Source organism: Canis lupus, chromosome 2, assembly GCF_048164855.1.
Source record: "Canis lupus baileyi chromosome 2, mCanLup2.hap1, whole genome shotgun sequence".
NCBI lineage: Eukaryota > Metazoa > Chordata > Mammalia > Carnivora > Canidae > Canis > Canis lupus.
This window is the reverse complement of record NC_132839.1, coordinates 53,644,403-53,665,571: the sequence shown is the minus strand read 5'-3', so window position 1 is coordinate 53,665,571 and position 21,169 is coordinate 53,644,403. Positions and strand designations below refer to the sequence as shown.

The following is a 21,169-nucleotide window of genomic DNA, read 5'->3' as shown; positions in this document are numbered from 1 at the left end:
ATAGAGATGAGGCTATGGTGTCAGTCCAAACAAGGGATGGAGGTAGAAGCAATGGAATGAGGACGAGATGCAGATTGAGAAGGTTCAGCTTAGGAGGCAGTGACTTTTGTGGCTATTCCACCGACACCATCACCACCACCCTACCACTACCCCAGACACAGGGTATGTCTTCTGAAGTTAGGCCTAGCCATGAACCTTGCTTTAACCAATGAAATGGAAATGAAAATGACCCAGTGTCACTTCTGGGTAGCAGCCATTAAGAGCCAGCATGTGAGTTGTCTCATTCCTTTTCCTGCCCGTGGATGTACATGCTGAGGTGACACCTCCATCGGCTGGGGCCTAGTGAGAATACAATCAGCAGAGCCCTCCCACCAGTCAAAGTAAAGGTGTAGCATGAGTGAGAAGTAAGTGTTTGTGGTTTTAAGACACTGGAATGATTTAGGATAGATATTAGCCTATCTTGACTAATACTGTGTCCAACTTAATTTCATGCTAATAATATGAGAATATTGCCAGATTTTCCTCTGAGTATCAAATAATACTTCATTTTTAGAAATTTCATTGTTACCAAGGCTGAACATTATTTGGTGTTTACTGATAGTATTTCATCTTGTGAAAATTATCTAGGTGTATCCTATACTCACTTGTCCATGGCAGTCTCATCAATATTCAAATATACTTGCATGAACTCGTATATTATGCCCTTTGTCATTTTCACCACCAATCTAGCTATTATTAGTATAAAATTAGCTCCAGGGGTGCCTGAGTGGCTCAGTTGGTTAAGTGTCCAACTCTTGATTTCAGCTCAGATCATAATCTCAGGGTCTTGGGATCCAGCCCTGAGTTGGGCCCTCTGCCCTATGGGGAGTCTGCTGAGGATTCTCTCTCTGCCTCTGCCCTTCCCCACCCCTGTTCGTGTACACACACATGTGCATGTGCTTTCTCTAAAATAAATCTTTAAAAAATAAAAATAGCTCTGATAATAGCAGCTATGCTTACTGAAGTCTTACGCATGCTCAGCATCCTATAAATCATTTCATATGCTGTCTCTCCTTATCCTCATACCAAACCTATGAAGTACTATAACCCCCATTTTACAAGTGAGGAAGTAGAAACTTGGTAAGGTGGGGTCGCCCAGCCAGTGGGGGGCAGAGTCAGAGCTCCTGGGTGTGGCGGGGTCGAGGGAGGCTAACTTCCCCTCCCCAAGCACCTCTGCCGTCCCCTTCACAATCCTGGTACAAATTTCATCCAGTCTGGTCTTCTCAGCCAATTCAATCAGTTTCCTGTCTTCCTCCTTCCTTCCTCAGCTCTTCTGTTCTGGTGTGGACCAGTTTCTTTGGTGGCTCTAAGCTGACTTCTTTCCTCACCCTTTGCAACAGTCAGCCTCAAAGTCCCCTTGTCATTCTGGTGCAGCTCAAAGGCCTCTGGTTGGCCCTCACCATTCCTTTCTGTGGTTGATGCCTTCCTTCTCTGGCTTCTATGACACTCAAGGCTCCTGCTTCTCCTCTGAACCTGTCTTACTGCCTGTCTCTGGCTCCCTCACTGGCTCTTCCTCCTGCCCTAACCTGCCATGGGCCACCAATCCTCAGTCTCTCTCCTGCTCTCTGCTTTCGTATCCCGGGCTGGCAGCTGATCTGGAGCCTGGCCTTCAGCTCATACAGGAGCTCTGCTGCCACATTGATGCCTGCCCACCTGCACATCCCACAGAGTGTCCAAAACTAAACCACTTTCTCTCAGAAAGCAGCTTCCCTGTGACTTCTCTATTTCTGTTCACCAATCTATTCTCTCTGCTGTTCAGCAACCTTAACATTATCTGTGATTCAGCCCTTTTTGCCAACACCCAAGGACATTCCATTATCCACCACACCTAACTGATTCCCATTCTTTCCTAATGACACAAGTGCTTATGGGATCAAATCCAAACTCTTCCTTTCTGGAAATTTGAGCCCCCATGTGATCCTGACCTCTTTCTCTCCCAAAGACCAGGGCTTTCTGCTATAATCAGACAGCTCTTGTCACACCACCTCCTGACATAGGGGCTTGGCAATGGACTGGCCAGGAAGCAGCTGTGGAGACCAAGCCAGTGATGGGGCTAGAGCACAGAAGAAAACAAAACCAAGGGCACAGTGAGCAAAGGGCAGAGAGGGTGGCAGGTCCAAAGGCCACACAAAGAGCATCAAGAAGATCTTTAGGAATCACAAGAGAGCTGGTCTGAGTCCAGCCACATGAAGATCTGAGGATCTGGGGGCATGGGACTAGGAGCAGAGTGGCTTCGAGGTCAGGGCAAACCAGTGATAATGAGAAAATGTGCCAAATCCTTACCCAAGCAGGCTGGCTGGAAGGCTGACAGGACAAAGAAAGAAAAGTGGGTAGATGAGAAGTGCTGGCCTGGAGAGCAAAGTTGGTTTTCTATCAGAAGTGTTGGCTCTTGCTCACACTGACCTCTCTACCTTTACCCATATCGCCCCACTCATCCAAGTCAACTCATCTCACAGGGTCACTCAAAACCTCAACATCCAAGCCTCCACAGTACTATCTCCCTTTTTCTCTAAATTCTTTTAGCGTTTAACTGAATTGTTCATTCTGACACTTCATCACATGGGTTCCTACCAAAGGTATCTACAAACATTAGTGTACACTGAGTGTGTGCAACATAGCAGCCATAGAGAATTCAGAAAATCTTAAGACAGTCATCCTCCTTAAGCCTCTCAGAATAGAGCTGATCCAAAAAGAAATACACACATGGAAAGATATTGTTTCTCTTCCTGTCGTCAGGTAGGAGCCATAGGGACAGCACAGGGTCAGGGCTGGAGAGTTATGGGAAGAGCCAGCATATGAGGCAACCTTGAGGGATGGACAGGATTTTGATGGACATGGAAGGTGGAAATATGAGAAAAAGGATTATGTGTGTATGAGAGGGGATGAGTGTGATGGCCACATGTGAAGAGACTGGAAGAGCAGGGTACTAAAGATTAATTGTCTAAACTCAAAAAATATAGAGGTCTACTTATTCACTGAGAGGAATTTCCCTTATTGAAATGCTGAGGAAGGAGAAGTCCCAACTGTTATGGCTTGGCAGATTTCAAATAAAAAAAATATATATATATATACACACACATACACACAATTTCTTAGTTCATATTAGTAAGGAATTAGTTTTCAAGCTTTTGTGATCTGGCTGAAAACACCAGTTCAGGGTCTTGCCAGCTGGTGCTACAAGTCACAGAAATGTCAGGTTGGTTGTGGCAATGGCATTAGTAGCCAGCAGAAAGGTGGAAAAATACACAACCTGCTGCTTCTCATGGATCTCTCCCTTCCCAGGAGGCCACAGATAGTTCTGGATCAACCACTGTCCTCCAGGCAAGAAGGCTTCCCAAATGTTCTGGGTGATGGCCTCTTTTAATGGTTACCTCAGAAGGGAAGCTGTTTGGCTGACCTAGAGCCCTCACTCCATGATTAGAAACTGGCATGGGCACAGGTTTGGGGTGGTTCAAAAGCTGCCACAAGAGCTGACTCATTTCCGTGGATCATGGAGAGACTGCACCACAGGCAGCCATGCTGGGCAGATGAATAGTTCATAGGAGCACACGGCCCTGGTGGCAACAGGGAGGGCACTGCATCCAATCACATGAAACATCAATTCGTCAAGGATTATCTTTTTGTAGCAGTAAAAGCTTCGTTTCCTAGGACTTCATGGAGTGGCAGATCTCCTTTAGAAACCCCAGAAAATTCCTTCCTTGAGTGAATATTCTGCTACCTGGTAGATTGTGATCCTAAGGCCCAGTGCCCTGGACAGACTCCATCTGCAGGGAGGTTATTCTTGAGGCTGCTGAGGAGGAGCAGACTTCCTGCATTTGTGCCTCAGATGAGGACAAACTGCAGTCAGCTCGCTCTTCACCACAGTGCTGCATGGAAGCAGTGATCCCACTCACTCACCCTCTAGAAAACCGTCCATGTTACTGTCCTAATTATACTGTATCAGTAAAGTAGACACTGTTCTGGGACACCTACGTGGCTCGGTTGGTTGAGCATCTGACTCTTGATTTGGGCTCAGGTCTTGAACTTGGGGTCGTGAGTTCAAACTCACAATGGGCTCCACATGGAGCCCACTTAAAAATGTTATAAAAATTAGATATTGTTCTATAGTATAAAGTGAACTATCTGTCATAATGAAGGGAGATGTGCCAGGCAGGCAGTGGGCAGAGAAAAAGAACAGCTTAGAATTTCTCCATAGCCTCGGCCTGGTCATCTTAATTCAATACAAGTGGCCTCAAGGATGATAGCACTTTCCTCCTGGCCTCCTGCTGGACAGGTGACCTGCTAGGGCAGAGACCGTGCAGTTGGGCAACATTTGAGAGTTAAATTAAACCTGGATCCTGGTGAACTAACTACTTGCACCTAAATGCATACCCATTTATAAAAACCTCACTATCTGAGGGCAGAAGACAGTGAGTAACAGACAGAGGGACCAACTCACCCCTGTTTGGTACTTCCCTGGTTTTAGCACTGAAAGCCCCATGTTCTACAACCCATCAGTTCTGGGAAAACTGGGTTGTTTGGTTAGCGTGGGCACGGAAGACAGTGTCCTGGGCTTAGTAATTCTCACCTTGACAATTTGGGTTTGGGTCATTTCATTAGAAACACAAGCAATTTTAAGACGAAGTTGTCTGAAAACGTGACCTCATTCATGCTGACCATCAATAATTGGTCCTAGTAAAGATGATTTTGAATATTTCATCCTTCAAGAGTTCTTTTACAATGTAGATTTCCAGGTGAGTGTGCTCTGAAGGTTTGGTGCCTACAGAAGGAGCGCACTGGGAGCACTACAGATCGACTTATCAATTGTTAATGGCTCACCACAAGTATCTAAGGAAATACTTGCACAGTTCTTACAATGGGTAACATTAGGTCAGTGGAATTAAGACACTTGGCAATTAGGAGTTTATCCTATAAAAAGCACAAAGCTGTAGTGTTCAGCCAAGGAGGAAAGGATCAAAATCTGATCTGGAATGTGTCTGTGAACAAGAGGGAATTAAGAGGAATTTAAGCCCCAAATAATGAAATTCTTCTCAACTTGAACTCACTATAAATAAGCTGCTCTGGCTCCAGAATTTCCCAGAAGGGGCCCAGGGGCAGCAATCTGACTGGAAGGGAGTGTGCGAAGCTGCGTTTACACAGTGTCTTGTTGAAGACTGCACACATCAGTTGTCTGTACCCAAGCCCCTCACCCTAATGTCTCCTCTGGCACTGCTGCTGCAAATGGGCAGCCTTACAAGAGGAAGCAAGGAAGGAAAATGCGAGGAGTGGAGGGTCTCCAATAACTCAATATTGCACTATCAGAGTGATCTGAATTAGTGCTTTTCTCTGTAGTGTACTTCTAATTAATTAATTAATTTAAAATATTTGATATTTTAATATTAATTAAAGTCATTATTAGATATTTAAAATATTTAAATATTTAAATATCAATAATATTAAAATATTAGATATTTAAAATCTCTCTCTCTCTTTTAGAGAGAGAGAGTGAGAATATACTCGAGCAGGAGGAGAGGCAGAGGGAATGGGAGAGAGAATCTCAAGCAGACTCCCTGTTAAGCATGGAACCCAACGTGAGGCTCAATCTCATGACCCTTAGATCATGATCTGAACCAAAGTCAAGAGTCAAGACTCTTAAATGACTGAGCCACCCAAGTGCCCCTCTAATTATTTAATACATCCTTGGTACACAAAAATTGTGTATCTTGCACATCTGTGACAAATACAGTATTTTTATATATAGAATCAGGCTTTTATTGAGAGAATAAAAGAAAAATGAATATTTACTGTTAGGAAGTAGAAGATGTAAGAAGCAAGAGGGATGGAACTGATACCGTTTGAGAGAAAAATCAAAAGCAGATCTGCTCTGCTGTCTCAGAAATAATTAGCATAGTTGTGCAAAAACCAACAAAAAAGTGCCTCTAGAAAGTACCTCTTTTTCTATAATGAAAAAGTTTTTAGAAATAATCCTTTTTGGGGTACCTGGGTGTCTCAGTTGGTTCCAAGTGTCTGACTCTTGATTTCGGTTCAGGTTGTACATGATCTCAGGGGGGTGAAATCGAGCCCCGAATTGGGCTACACAATGGGAGCCTCTTAATATTCTCTCTCTCCCTCTGCCCCTCTCAAAAAAAAAAAAAATCCTTCTTTAATACCTCCAACAATGGAACCAGAGGAGTAACTCCTCAGATGTTGGTTAACCAAGGCTCATGGCAGGAAACCAAACATGGGAACTAATTATAATGAGCGCAACAGTTCAGCAAGATTCTTGTTTGGAGTTTGTACTCTGGTGAGTGCAAAGAAGAAACTGGGAAGAGCATAGATCACAAACCCATTAACAGTCTATGGAAAGGTCATGGTGTTTCTGCCATTCTCTTCCCGAGTATCTGAAGCAGCTTCAAAGAGGAAATGCACAGAGAGGGCACTATGCATGCAGCGTCAGCTATGGTTTTTGATTTTCAGCTCAGTTTGGAATGGGTGGCACCCTCATCTCCAAGTCTCCTATACCTCACACCCCACGGAGAACAGTAATACCCAGGTCTTATGAGTACAGGTGGCAGCTGGGTGCAGAAGAAAGCTGTTATGTTTTGTCCAGGAAAGAAAGAGCCTACAATCATGTGGCTGTGGTTTTGATCACACTGCTTCCCCTCTCCAGACCCTGAAGGGGCTCCTGGTTGTCTCTTATGCCCAGTGAAAGCCCTTCAACTGTCTGTTTCTAGGCTGGTCTATTAGCTAAGCACTCCACCACACTCCTAAATACCTCCATCTTTAGCTAGACTACGACCCACACAGACAGGCTTGCTAATGAGTGAAAAACCAGAAGCCTGGCTTCCCACAAGGAATATATAAATTTCAACAGCAGGCTTCTAGAGATGGGGAACCTGCTTCCTATCTTCACTTCCAAACCAGGGCTTGGTGATGGAAACTTTGACAAGGCCCAAGGGAAGGGTAGAGGCTGCAAGCTGCCTTTAGTCATATATCTGGAGTTGCCCTGCTTTAATTTAAGACTGAAACAACAATCCATGTCTTTCAGAAACAGGGTAAGTGACTCCCCACCCCAAATAAAATTCCATCAGAGCTCAAGATACAGTCAATTCCCTGGAGTGCCTGTGCCCCTGGGCAGGGCTGGTTGCGTGAGCTGGAAGCAGAAGTGTGGTTTCTCCTGCCCAAGCACACATGGCACTCACCAAAATGGGAATATCCCAGACCTATGCCTGTTGAAGGAAAACAAAAGACAGAATGGCATTATACTGAAGATCTGGGAGCACTACGGATCCTGTTCTGTCTCATCAAGAATGTGGCTCTGCATTTGGGATATACCTACTTTATTGATAAAGAAAAGAGATAGATATGAATTCCCATAAAACAAGGTGGAATGTGATAAATGGACACCAAAGCTACATGCTGAGGAAACACACAGGCAGGAAGAAGGAAGGGGGGCTCATTCTGACTGAAGAGGAGTGGGGAGAAATCAGGGAAAGTTTCTCAGAACAGATGCTAAGGTTTTCTTACAGGGTAAGAAGCAATTTGGTGGAGAGAGAAAGGAGGAGATATGGGAATAGCCCAGGGCAGGAGCTCAGGAGACAGGCACTCAATGGGCAATGGGAGAATGCTGAGGTGATGAGGTGCACAGGTAGGTTGGGGTTACCCTGCAGCATGTGTAGGGTGCTGGTGTGCTTGAGGAAGCCAGTTCAAGTGGTATTGTGACACATGGGTGGGGCTGAGGCAAGGATGTGACTCAGGGCACTCATGTAAAAGCCCAAGGGAGTGGTAGTTACACAGGTGGATACATATGCAAAAGGTCCTGAACTGTATACTTAAGGTTTGTGTATTGTACTATATGTAAATGATAGCTTAAAATACCTTTCTATTTAGAGCACATAAAGAAAGGGAATGCCCCATGCCCCTCCTTGATGTAACCCCCCTGGGTTTTTCTGGGCCTTACACAGAGCAGGCTGGAAGATCTGGGAGGGAGAGTTGTTATTTACGATTAATAAGGCATGTGGAGCTTTCAGGATAAAATAGATAAATAAGAGATGCAACTGCATAAGCTGACTTGAGTTCAGACTCTTGTATTTGTACTGAATGTAAAGCGATTGGCTCGATGTCTAGCACATAAGAAGTCAGTGAGGGGGGACGGGAGAGAATCAGCAACTCCAGGATAGGTTGAATGAAGACACAGTAAGACACAGAATAGCAGGTTATTGGAAAATTCTCCACCAGGACCTTGGAACTTCAAGCTTCTAATTCTTTAAATAAACCATTTGCAAATACTATTGCAATCAGTTTTCCTAACAAGCCTAGGAAGTGGGAAAGAATTTTATTGTTATATTATTATTATTATTCCTGTTTTGCAGATGATGAAACAGAGGCAAAAATATGAAGAAAAGAGAAACCAGCAATGTTGCTGAGATTATAACCTGTGAAAACTCCCCCAGAAGACAGTTTGGCAATTTATGTAAAATTCCTTAAACAGAGCACATCTTTTTATATAGCAGATAGATTAACAAGAATTCAGGAAGCAATCAGATCCAAATATGTATCCACCACAGCAATGGTTATAATTACAAAGATATAAAAAGGGAAAAACAACTGCCCTATAAAATAGGAAACTAGTTAAATATGTTATGATGCTTTATATGATGAAATGGCATTAAATTTAAGTTCTCGATGGAATTTTTTATGCAGTATGTATCTAATTGAAATTTTCAAGTTGCTGAACAGTTTGTATGGTATCAGTCAATTTTGTTAAATAATAAACATGAATGCACAAAAAAGACTGGGGAAAAAAGTGTTCTTATGAAAACAAAAGTCCAAGTGGGCTAGTGCCAGCCCAACATAGAACGCAGGGGTGGAAACAATCAGGAGAAGGCAGATACACAAGAAAACCTTCTCTTGGGTTCTCGTTCTTACTCTGTAGCCATGACCCTCACCCCCGGGTCTTTCATCTAAGAGGACTTCTCTGATGCTTAGTGACAACAGTGGTACTAGACTTGGTTGCTAGTGCTAAAAGGCATCATGGGAATGCTGCCTGTTTCATTTTATACAGGAGGAGCCAGGCGGGCTGTCACCTGGTCCACGTTTCTGTGGCTAGTTTAGAAGCAGAAGATGTAGGTTGCCATTCTAGTCCAAATTTCAATTCAAGGCTTTTTCTCTACACCACTGCTGCCAACAGCCATTAGGAAATTTGAATGATTGACAGAATTCTGCAGCTGTTAGATGCATGTTAGAGCATACATAGCAGCGTGGCAAATGTCCATGGCACACTCAGTATTAAAGCAGGCCACCCAACACTATATAGATCCCTGATTTTGGGAGGTGGGGGAAGTATTTGCAAAAGAAAAAAAACCCACAGGGATATTCACCCAAGTAATAATGGGATATATCTCTAAGTAGGAGAACTATAGATGATTTTCATGTGCTTTACCTTATTTTTTGTTTTTAGAAAATGAATATGTATTAAATTTTTAATTCACAAAAAAAGTGGAGATTTGTAACATCATGTAGATCTTCTCAAAACTCTGAACCAAGCTTTAGTCTGCTCATTCTACTGAAAGCAAACAGTTCTGGAGAATAAAAAAAAAAAGTGAATCACTAGATAAATATTGATCTGTTGCTAAGTGAACAAGAGACACATCATCCCATGTAAGCAAAGTTTTCCTCTAGACATTAAAAGATGCATTTCTAATGTATCTTTGGCTAGATTAGCTTAAACAGATTCAAAAGTAAACTTTAATGCTGAAAGAAAGGAAAAAAACATTCTCATAACATGCTTTCAATCTTCACCTTTCATCAGCTTTTTTTTCTCTACCAGAACAGCAGGAGGATGTGCTCTGATTCCACACAGAAGTCATAATAACCATAATAACCTGCCTTCTGTAAGGATTACCGAGTAACACCATTAGCTTGTGGTAAATCAGTTAACTGAACTTTCTAGCCCAGACAATTGTTTGTGAAGGCTGCAGACAGGCTTCCTCTAGGAAAAAAATCTTCAAAGTCTCAAGAGAAGCACTTTTACCCATAACAGACATGTTTCCTGCCCTCAGCTTCAAATATATGGAGGCTGTTACAGAAATGTGACACAGAGAAAGAACATGAAGGACAGTGGCTTCTGACAGAGGGATTAAAATAGAAAGAGGGTCACGTGGGAATTCGAAGGCCACTCTGGGGCCAGTCCTGCTAAAGGCTCTCATCTCGGGCCGGCCCCTTATGCTCTCTGCTCACTTCTTTCCTCTGTACCCTGGGAAGAGTCTGTCCACTTGCCCACAGATAAGAGAGGGATCAAGACTGGATTCAGTTACCCTCTCTGCTCCTGGGAAGTTTCTTCAAATGAGAGGAAAAATGAGTCTAACGTCAAAGTCATTAAAAAGATTAAAAGCAGGCAGCCCCGGTGGCTCAGCGGTTTAGCACCACCTTCAGCCCAAGGTGTGATCCTGGGGACCCGGGATCGAGTCCCGCATCGGGCTCCCTGCATGGAGCCTACTTCTGTCTCTGCCTGTGTCTCTGCCTCTCTCTATGTGTCTCTCATGAATAAATAAATAAAATCTTAAAAAAAAAAAAAAAGATTAAATGCTGGGGCACCTGGGTGGCTCAGTGTGTTAAGTGGCTGCCTTCGGCTCAGGTCATGATCCCGGGGTCCTGGGATTGAGTCCCACATCGGGCTCCTGGCTCAGTGGGGAGTCTGCTTCTCCCTCTCCCTCTGCTGCTCCCCCTGCTTGTGCTTGCTCTCTCTCTTTCTATCTCAAAGAAATAAATAAAATCTTAAAAAAAAGAAGATTAAATGCACAATGTCTATGAGACACACTCAACAAATTCAAAATGCATGAATGAGGATAAAAGGCAGTATTGTAAAGACATTCTCATGATAAGCTACATAAGTGCAGGATATAGTTATTCCTAAAATTAGAACCTAAATAAAAAATAAGAGGTTAGTTGGGGCACCTGAGTGGTTCAGTCGGTTGAGCATCTGACTCTTGATCTCAGTTCAGGTCTTGAGCTCAGGGTCATGAGCTTGAGCCCTGTGTTAGGCTCCAGTGTGGAGGCTACTTTAAAACAATTTTTTTTTTTTTAAATAAGAGGTTAGTTAAAATAGAGGCTAAAAAGAGGTTAGTGAATCCTTTTGTTCTTTAATCATTTGTCATGGTCAAGTCAGAGAGCTTGGATGTTTGAAATTTAGCTGTTTAATGTGCCAACATGCTCTAAGGAGGCTGGTTTTCTTCTCAAAGGGACAGATCTTGGAAGGAAACAGTTTCTGGGGAACTTGTCCCTTTGCTATAGGGACATAGCTAAGTAACTGAGGCTGATCTCCACTCTTTCCTAATTTGGGTTTTACCAGGATAGATCAGGCGACTGGTTAATGACAAGGGTAGTACAGTGGTAGACACTGCCATGAGGTCCAAGGAGATCTGTGGCCAGGACACACTTCCACACCAGAAGAGTGGGCAGGGCCATCTCAACAGAGTCACATAATGCCACATCAGCACCTAAAGCTCAGAGAGGGTATGTGCCAGGGGGGAAAATGGGAAAGAGAACAGTTGGACTTAATGTTTTGCTTTTTTTTTTAAACGAAAATATGAAAAGAGGTAAAAACCTGCCATGTTGAACCTTTTTTTTTTTTTTTTTTTTTTTTTTTACTTTGAACAATTAGTACAGGATCAAGTGATCCATGGTGTCTTTCTGAAGCCTAGACAATAGTAGCTTTTCTGTGGCTTCTTCTGGTTACTCAGGAACCAATGCTGGGTAGAACTTCACATTCATCTACATTATTCACTTACATATTGACTTAATACTTTTGTTTTCTTCTCTAAAAATGAGATGGCTGAGAGACTTGGGTCTAGCTGGGTCCCACTCAAAATGAGAATAGGTGCAAATGTTACTTGTCAGACCAGACTGGTGAATCCTCTAAATTCAGGGGTGAAGAATGATGCCGGCCGATGCAGAAAGCATACAGATTCTGTGCACACCTGCTAGGGGAGGCGCTTTTTCACTGCATACACTGCTGAATAAGATTGCCTTTTCTAGTACCCAGTTGTGGGGTTACTCTGCTCCCACAGTGACGTGAAGCCCCCTCCAAAGTCAACAGGATGACATTTATACTGTATCTGGCACTCAACACAAGTATTAGGCAACGTGACTGAGTTATAGGTCACTCTTAGGTGATAGGAACTTTTGGGTCCTGGCATCACTGTTAAAAGTGAGAAAAGTCCATGCAAACACTGCAAACACCCAAAGCTCACAATGGCAGCACTTTGCCCTTGGCTGAGAGCATATAAAAATCAACTAGACAATTGCACAAGACAAAGCAAGAACCCAAACTCTCAGATGTGTCGGCTGCTCACTTGTCCACTCTTAGAAGAAAATCATTTACCCAATTGTCCCCAACTCCAGAGACGGTGAAAGATTCTATCAGGAGAGGGGGGAAGCTCCCACTACTATCTACCGAGTATTAGAAACTTCACTGAGTTTAGTCCTCATGCTGAGGGGACACAGTGTAGTAAGACAGCTCTATAAGCAGCTCCCCTTTTAAGGCACGCTTGGCCGAATGGTATCAGTTTGAAGAAGCATAACAGTGAATCAGCAATAATGAGCGAGGATAAAGGAATTCAGATCCAGGAGAGCAGAGAATGTTTCATGCTCCAGGCTTGACCGGAGCCCTGAAGGAAGACAGAGTTATTCAGAGGACATCAAGAGGGGAAAAATTTAACCACGCACCTCTTGAAAATAGGGGATGACAGGGAATGCAGATTCCTGTTACTTTGCCACTATGTTTCCCCTCGCAGAAACAGGAGGCACCCTTGCCACCTCCAAAATATAGTCCTGGGGCTGACATAGGGAAACCCCGGTTTATTCACAATGCAAATATTCTCTTAGACGATATTCAGTAGATTTTTCAAGAATGCGGATGGAGAGTACCCAACCAGTCAATCTGTGCTTTTTTTTGTTTATTAATTATTTTAGGTAAATGGTTCCTCCATCCTAAGACTGGCAACAGCGTACTTGATAAAGGCCTAGAATACTATCCAAGTTTTCTGTATCTCCCTAAAAATGACTACTGCATTCTGCAAAGCCCTTATCATGGATGCTGACACCACAGTGTGGAGGAAGGGATATTTCCAGGCAAAAAAAAAAGCTGACCCTGTCCCCTGTCCTCCAGGATTCAAACACCAGGTTTGTATTGAGACCGTGGCTATTTTAACACTAATGACACTACTTTACATGGATGCCATAAGGACACAACATGAGAAGATTCTTCTTTGAACACTGTACTAGCCAAACAGATCAGCGGTTGGGCATACAGTGGGGTGTGCGATATACTCACTCTTTGGTCAGAAGAGGACAGGACTTGAGCAGAAAACGCGAGAGCCCCGAGTCCTGGAAGTAGAGGTCAGGTGGGGCTGTGGGGCTCTTCAGATTCAAACACCGGACGATCACATACAACACGGCAGCCACTGCAGCCAGCTTCACCCCATCAAACACGGCCGGGAGCTCAGGGGTCTCTAGCATGGCATTCATCTTGATCTGGGGAGCAGAAGCACACACATAGGGTTAGGAGCACAGTGAGGAGGGGTGAAGCCCACCACACTAAGAGGCAAATCTAGCGATGACATGTCACAATCCAGATATGTCCATAGGGCCACTCAGGGCAATTGCCATCACGGCCTTTAAGTCACCAATGAACTGGCACGAACCCAAATCACAGTCTTGAGCACTGATAAACTGTTTAAGTTTTTTTTTTTTTTTTTTTTTTTAAATCTAATGAGTACTTCTAAGATAAGCAAATTAGAAAATGCTGATCTTTTGGATCTTTTGGGAGCAGGAGAAAGAAGTCCAGCCAAAGAGGCTCCAGCTGGACTGGAGGTGGCACACGGAATTCCACAAGCAGGCAGCCTTGAATGGCTCTGCACCAGGTGTGTGTAAGGCACCATGTTTACAGTCTGGGACAGAGATATGGGAGGGACGATTACTGTTCACAGGTACGATGGTCTGGCCTGCTGGCCCCACCCCCTACTTTTAGAGCAAGAGGAGACAAAACAACTTGGGCCTGACTGCCATCTGCTCCTGGGCTGTGGGGGGTGGGGGGTTGGAGTTGTAGAGCTGGAATCAAGTCTGGACTTGGTCCAGGGGGTCAGTGATCCTTGAGCCTGGGGGTTTCAGGCAGAGTGAAACAGAACTCCACTTATTTCTTTCCCCATTGAAGGTACCTGATGATAGCCATTAGTCCAAAATCCAGACCAAAATTAAAAATTGGGAGTGCAGGAAATGTGTATGCAGGTCTGGCTTTTCCTCAAGCTCTCCTAATATTTTAAATTTTAAGGTAGCTTTACCTTGTATATAACACACACACACACACACACACACACACACACACACATCCCCTCCAAATACATAAAATGAAACATCAACAACAGCAACAAAAATCCAGTCTTTTCTTTGCTCCTTGGCAGGAAAACAGAACATTAGCTGTTACCTTAAAAATCAGGGAAACCACGAGCTGTTAACTCACAGCCAAGGTAGCCATGGCAACAGCTTCCCTGGAATGGTGTCAAGTAGCCTCTGCTAAAAACAGTCAGCACGAGGACTCTGGTGGCCAACAGTGCAGACAGAACGGGCAAGACAAAACAATCTCCCGAAAATGTGTGTGGGGCATGACCGAATGAACTCTCCAGAGATCTACAATGAGGCCAAAGAGGCCTGAGAGACCCTTTTCTAAAGTCAGGGTGATGTTGGCAAACACAGGACCTGAACACACAGCTGATGACCTCTGGCAGGTGTGGTGTTCCAACTCAGTGAGGAAAGGCCATCATAGTTCAGGACTCAACTAGCCTTCCACCATCAGAACAAGAAAATAACTTAGAAAAATGTATCCAATATGATTTTGAATCAAAATATACTTCCAGGGAATCCCTGGGTGGCTCATCAGTTTAGCGCCTGCCTTCGGCCCAGGGTGTGGTCCTGGAGTCCTGGGATCGAGTCCCACGTTGGGCTCCCTGCATGGAGCCTGCTTCTCCCTCTGCCTGTGTCTCTGCCTTTCTCTCTTGAATAAATAAATAAAAATCTTTAAAAAAAAATACTTCCAGCTGCATCAACCGTTGAACCTTTATGACCTGAGAGTTGCCTTAAAAACCTAACTTTAGGAGATGTATAATCTCATTCCTAGGACCATTGTCCCTTAAAGGCTGGCTCTTTATAAACCCCTAAAAAAGGATTCTTAACTTGGGGTCTGTGGGTTCCCTATAGGATTCTAGGGTCCAGGAACCCCCTGAAATTATATGTGAATGTTTATATGTGGTTTTCTGTGGTAAGGATCTGTGGATTTAAAGATTTATTTATTTGAGAGAGAGACAGAGAGAGAGAGAGTGCAAGCATGTGCTCTGGGGAGGGTCAGAGGGAGAGAATCTCAAGCACACTCCTTGCTGAGCCTGGAGCCTGACTCGGGGCTTGATCTCACGACCCCGAGATTGACAATCTGCAGATTTAATCAGGTTCTCCAAGGGATGTGTGGCCTAAAAATGCATACAACACCACAAAGTGTGCTATAGGTGGGAGCCCTGCCACCTAAGGCAGTCAAGCCAGCAGGAGACAAATATCCAAGAGCTTACTGTTCATTAATATGGATTTTTAAGTCTAGTGAATGAAATGCCCCAAATAAGATCCAGCAGGAGTTCCAAAGTTTCTCTGACATGGTGCTGTTAACATGCTCTTTCCTGTCCCCTTTAGTGGAAAGAGAACAGAGAAATGCAGCAGGTGGCTTTACCAGTTTCTTTGTTCATCAAGGAGTGTAACTTAATTGAATTAAAAAAATAAGTCCCTCCCTTCCCACTTCCTCTCCCTACTTAGTAACATAAGGGGAAATGAAGAAGAGAAACAAACAAAAAGTCTGAACCATACATACCTATGTCCCTGGTTCCTCTCTACTGCAAATATGAACTGTCCTTGAAGAGTTGTACAGCTGGGCCACTCAGGTCAGATCTCTTATTCAAATTAACCTAAAAGCTGAAAAGATTAGATGGTCACATTCTAAAGAATGAGAAAGAAGCAATTTAATTAAAATAAAAGCACCATCCAAGTCTCTTCATTTCAAGTCTTTGGGGAGAAAGACCATTTCTTTAATTAACACATGTGTCACACTCTTGGCTGCTTGGCCATTTGAACAAACCTGCTGGGGGACTTCTTTGTGGAGCCACAAACTGACAGTCTCTCTGGTTTCCAGGATGAGTTATCCAGGATTCTGGCTAAAGCAAACCCATATGGCTTTCATGCTATATCTTATAGCGTCATCTTCAGAAATGCCTGAGAGGTAGCATCTGGGTGACCAAGGAAATAACTTATTAGCAAGGCCTGAGGTCAAGGCAGCAGTGGGTTGACTCATCCCTTATCTCCCAAACACACAGCAGCGACAGAACGAAATGTGGAAATGTGAGCTGAGAGAGGAGGATATGAACACGGATGGGCTTGGAGGCCCAGGACCAGAAGCAGAACAGTACTGAAGGCATGGAATGGGAAGCTACACAGCCTGCAGGTCTTGATGGGGCTGGGGACTGGCTGTGGAGGAGTGTCAGGAGTTAAAAGTTCTCTCTGTGGGTGGGGACCCAGGGCTGGGCCCACTGGGCTGCAAATGCTTTGCTTCCAAGCAGAAAAGAGAAGGGTGAGGGCAGAGAGGACAGCCAGGGTTTATACAGTGCTACCTATGCACCAAGCCCCGTCCCGGGTACTTTACATATGCCAGCCTTACTGCACCCTATGGAGCAGGTACTATTATTATCCCTTTTTCACAGACGAGGAAATTGAGGCATAAGAAGTTTGAGTAACTCGCCCAAGGCCACTTAGCTAGTAGGTGGAGAAACCAGGATTCATTCAGGTTCCAGGAGCCCTCCTCTTCACCACCACACTGTAAAAAGGAAAGTAAAGAGAGAGAAAGAGAAGCAGGCAAGAAAGAAATGGATGGAACAAAATGGATGGGACAAAAGACATAGAGGACACACCAGAGGCTTGCCCAAAGTCACACAGTGGTGAGAGCAGAGCTGGAATTCGAGCCCAGTGTTCTCTGATTCCACAACATCAAAATGACTTCAAAAGGAAATGAAAGCCACTTGAAAGGGAGACTCAATTAACCCTCAGAGTAGTCATGCTCAACCTCAAATTTTTATTATTTCTTCATATTCTGAGACCAATTCGCCACAGAGGACCAGGCTTTGTTGAGGTGGGGACTAAAGAGCAAAGTCTCTAGCCACATCACAAGGCACCTGACCTTTCCAGGGTTCAGCTGCTGGCTAGCATTTTAAACAATTAAGGTTATTAGCCAGCAAGTTTTTGTTTTTGTTTTTTTAGCCGGCAAGTTTTTGTTTTTGTTTTTTTAGCCGGCAAGTTATAAATACCGGGGGAGTTCAAATAAAAATCCAAACTTCTGGTTTTTCTTGAAAAAAAAAAAAAAAATCGTAAGAGTTGGCAACACCAAGCTTGGTTCTCATCTGGCAAAACGGTTGGAGCTGAAAGGTGGCTGCCCCTCCAGACAGGACCTGTGATCTCTGTGCTGTCACGGTCCCCACCACTCCATACGGTCCACAACACTGACCACCCCCCCATCACCTGCTTAATCACCCATGGTGCTGGAGTGGTTCCTATGGGCATCAAAATATGCGACCCTTGGAGAAACCTGTGTTAAGATCCCTCTGGCCCTGCATAAGTCTGTATTGACTGAATATTCAAAGCATACACTAATCAGTATATGTATAAATAATAAATTCACAGAAAAATTATGGAAAGACAAAGCAGCACATAAGATGTGATACATTTTGTTGTTATTCACACTGTTTATCCACACCTTGACGTTTATCTACACCTTGACTTTTTCCACAAACTATCTGGGATGGTTTCAATAATACACATGTAGAACAGCCCAGAAATGTGGCAGATGGCTGACTGCTTCTCAAAAGGAAAGCTCTCCTTCCTCCCACTAAGAGACCTGTAAAATGGGCCTGCCTTGCTGGAAAAAACTATAGATCCCAGCTGCCCTTGCAGGTAGGTGAGTTCATGTGACTTAATTCTAGCCAAATCTGAAGGTGCTGGTCTGATTTCTCCGAAGCCTCCTTAAAAAGCAGGGGGTAAACTCTTCTTCTACCTTTTTCCCTTCACATATCCCTGGAATGCAGATGATGTGGCTACAACCCCAGAGCCATCTTTGGCCATGAAGTAACCTTGAGGTTGCTCGAGGAGCCCATTAAGAGGACAGCAGAGTGGAAAAACAGAAGCCTGGGGTCCCTGATGATTTCATGGGTCTACCATGTCAGACTTAGACTGACTACCTCCGGGTTTCTTTTACAGAACTGAATAATCCCTTGCATGTTTAAGCCATTGTTACATCTAGAGTCTTCAAGTCTACAATTAAAAAAAAAAAGATATATTTTTTTTATTTGAGAGACAGAGGAGAGTGTGTAAGCAGGGGGAAGAGCAGAGTGAGAAGGACAAGCAAACTCATCAAGTACGGAGCCCAGTGTGAGGCTTGACCCTGAGATCACACCCGGAGCTGAAAGCAAGAATTGGATGCTTAACTGACTGAGCCTAGGCACCCCTTGTCTGCAATTTCTAATGATACAGAAGGAAACACTATATATTCAAATCTTTCTGGATGCTACAATCACTGGGTCATTAGAGTGCAGGTAATTTTTCTTTTTTTTCTTTTCTAAAATTCATAATAATAGGAAAATAGAAAATAATAAAAATCCATAATAATAATAGGAAAACAGAAAAAAAAAAGCCCTAAAATAGCAACTAACAAAACCTAAGAAGGAGTTACAAACCTCTAGACAAGAAGAATACCTCTGTCCACATACACAACAATTACAGATGTGAGTAAGCCTAGAATGGACCTGAGCTTGCTGACTACAAGAGTAAAAAGAGAAACCCAAACTCTTGGTTCTCCAAAGTGGAAAGAAAGACAACGTGTCCTGTGCTCTTATCCCAGAAAGCATGACAGATATGGAAGGGAAGGAGGGCTTTTCTGGCAGAGAATCATTAAAAAAAAAAAAAAAACCCTCTGTGGGACTTTATATAAGTGGCTCTTGAGTGATGTGATAGGCAATGTCCTCCTACAACGTTTTTTTTTTAATAGCAAATGCAGTAGAGAATTAATTTCCTCAACCCTCAAAAAACACCAAGGGTTTTAAATTGAATTCAGTTCAGTGAAGGGAATCCTATGAGAGATTTGTAATTATTATGGTCCAAATATGCACCCTTGATCCAAGGCTTGAACCTGACATCCCAAGAAGCAGGACAGTTCTACTACATGTCCTCAGGGTCACTTCCCTTGAACTCCAGTGGCTCAAGGACCCAGCAACCTACTGTGCACCTAGCACTGTGTTAAACATTGTGTTGGCCCACAATGAAGTAGAATTCTCATTTTAACTGGGAGAAAAGAAGCTAATCTTTAAAAAATTTTTTTATTTTAATTTTGGTTCAGTTAACATACAGTGTAACATTAGTGTCAGGTGTACACCATAGGGATTCAACACTCCCATATATCACTTAGTGCTCCTCATGACAAGTGTGCTTCTTCAACCCCATTACCTGTTTTCCCCATCTACCCACCCACTTCCCTGCTGGTCAACCATCAGTGTGTGCTCTACAGTTAAGAGTCTATTTCTTGGTTTGTCTCTCTCTTTTCCTCCTCTGTTCATTTGTTTTGTTTCTTAAATTCCACATGAGTAGTCATATGGAATTTGTCTTTCTCTGAAATTTTGCTTAGCACTATACTCTCTAGCTCCATCCGTGCCATTGCAAATGGCCAGATTCCATTCTTTTTGATAGCTGAGTAATATTCCACATATATATGGAATATATATATATTCCATGTTCTTTACCCATTCATCTACTGATGGACCCTTGGGCTGCTTCCTTATCTTGGTTATTGCAAATAATGCTGTGATAAACACAGGGGTGCATGTATCCTTTTGAATTGGTATTTTTGTATTTTGGGGTAAATACTCAGTAGTGTGATTAGTGGATCATAGAATAGCTCTATTTTTAACTTTTTGTAGAACATCCATACTGTTTTCCACAGTGGCTCCACCACTTTGCATTCCCACCAGCACTGCACAAGGGTTCAAAAAGAAGCTTATCTTATGGCTGTCCATACTTTAGAAACTTGAGGATGAGAATAATTTTGTCTAGGGAAAATTAATCAGAGAAGGACTTATGGAGTAGCTAGATCTACAAATGGGACTTGAGTATAGGATTTGGAAGACATATGTGTAAGTGTGAATGTGAGTGTTTACAGTATATACTTGAGGTCGAGGCTCTGCAATGAGACAGATTATACACAAATACATATTTAATACATATATTAAATACATATATGTGTATGTATAAAACCAGGCATTGAGGCACCTGGGTGACTCAGTGATTGAGCTTCTGCCTTTGGCTCAGGTTGTGATCCTGGAGTCCTGGAATTGAGTCTTACATCGGGCTCTCTGCAGGGAGCCTGCTTCTCCCTCTGCCTGTGTCTCTGCCTCTCTCTCTCTGTCTCTCATGAATAAATAAATCTTTCAAAAAAACAACCCGGCATTAATCAACTGGCAATTTCAGAACAAAACTCTTGACATTGATTTTAACTTATCTTGCTACATTTTATTTTATGGCGTTCTCTCCTTCCAAGTTCGACCTGCCACAAAATATTAATATTCTGAACTTGTTCCAGACATAACAAAATAAGCTGCCATTGTACTATTTCGTGTGCCCGCCCCCTCCCTTTCCTGGGCTGGCAAAATCGGGTTACCATGAACATCAAGGAGCTCCGGTGGGGAAAAGGCCATACAGACCAGCCTGGGGGCTAAAGCATCATCCCACTCCACCCCACCCCACCACACCCCACGTCCATCTCCAATCCAAGGAAGGACTGGGCTTACTGCATACCTGATCCAGTCTTTCCTCAGCCAGAGAGCCACACACCTCCCCTGCTCCTACTGGTCATTTTATAAGACCAGTGAAATAAAATTCTGTATGCAGTCTCTACATTAACAAGGAAACCCAACATACAAGGGGCCCCCAAATGCCCACCCGTAATGGAACTTTAGGTCGTGTCTCATTCTCTATGACGTGCTTGCCCAGTCTTTCCACCAGTGCGAAGGCCAGGACTTCTCTC

At 43.5% G+C, this 21,169-nt stretch overlaps 1 protein-coding gene across 3 annotated transcripts in view; it reads right to left on the bottom strand.

Annotated features, from left to right (window-relative positions):
* ABHD2 (abhydrolase domain containing 2, acylglycerol lipase) overlaps window positions 1-21,169 on the bottom strand; it is a 103,227-nt gene that overhangs the window by 62,044 nt on the left and 20,014 nt on the right. Inside the window, exons 1-3 of one of the 3 annotated variants that reach the window (XM_072799669.1) lie at window positions 16,190-20,231; window positions 15,926-16,026; window positions 13,352-13,551 (exon numbers count right to left, since the gene is read on the bottom strand). In XM_072799669.1, coding sequence (XP_072655770.1) covers window positions 13,352-13,545 — 194 coding nt within the window. In that variant the 5' untranslated portion in view covers window positions 13,546-13,551; window positions 15,926-16,026; window positions 16,190-20,231. Of the gene's footprint in view, window positions 1-13,351; window positions 13,552-15,925; window positions 16,027-16,189; window positions 20,232-21,169 lie in introns of those variants that run through there. The other 2 variants (XM_072799659.1, XM_072799679.1) reach the window with 2 other exon arrangements.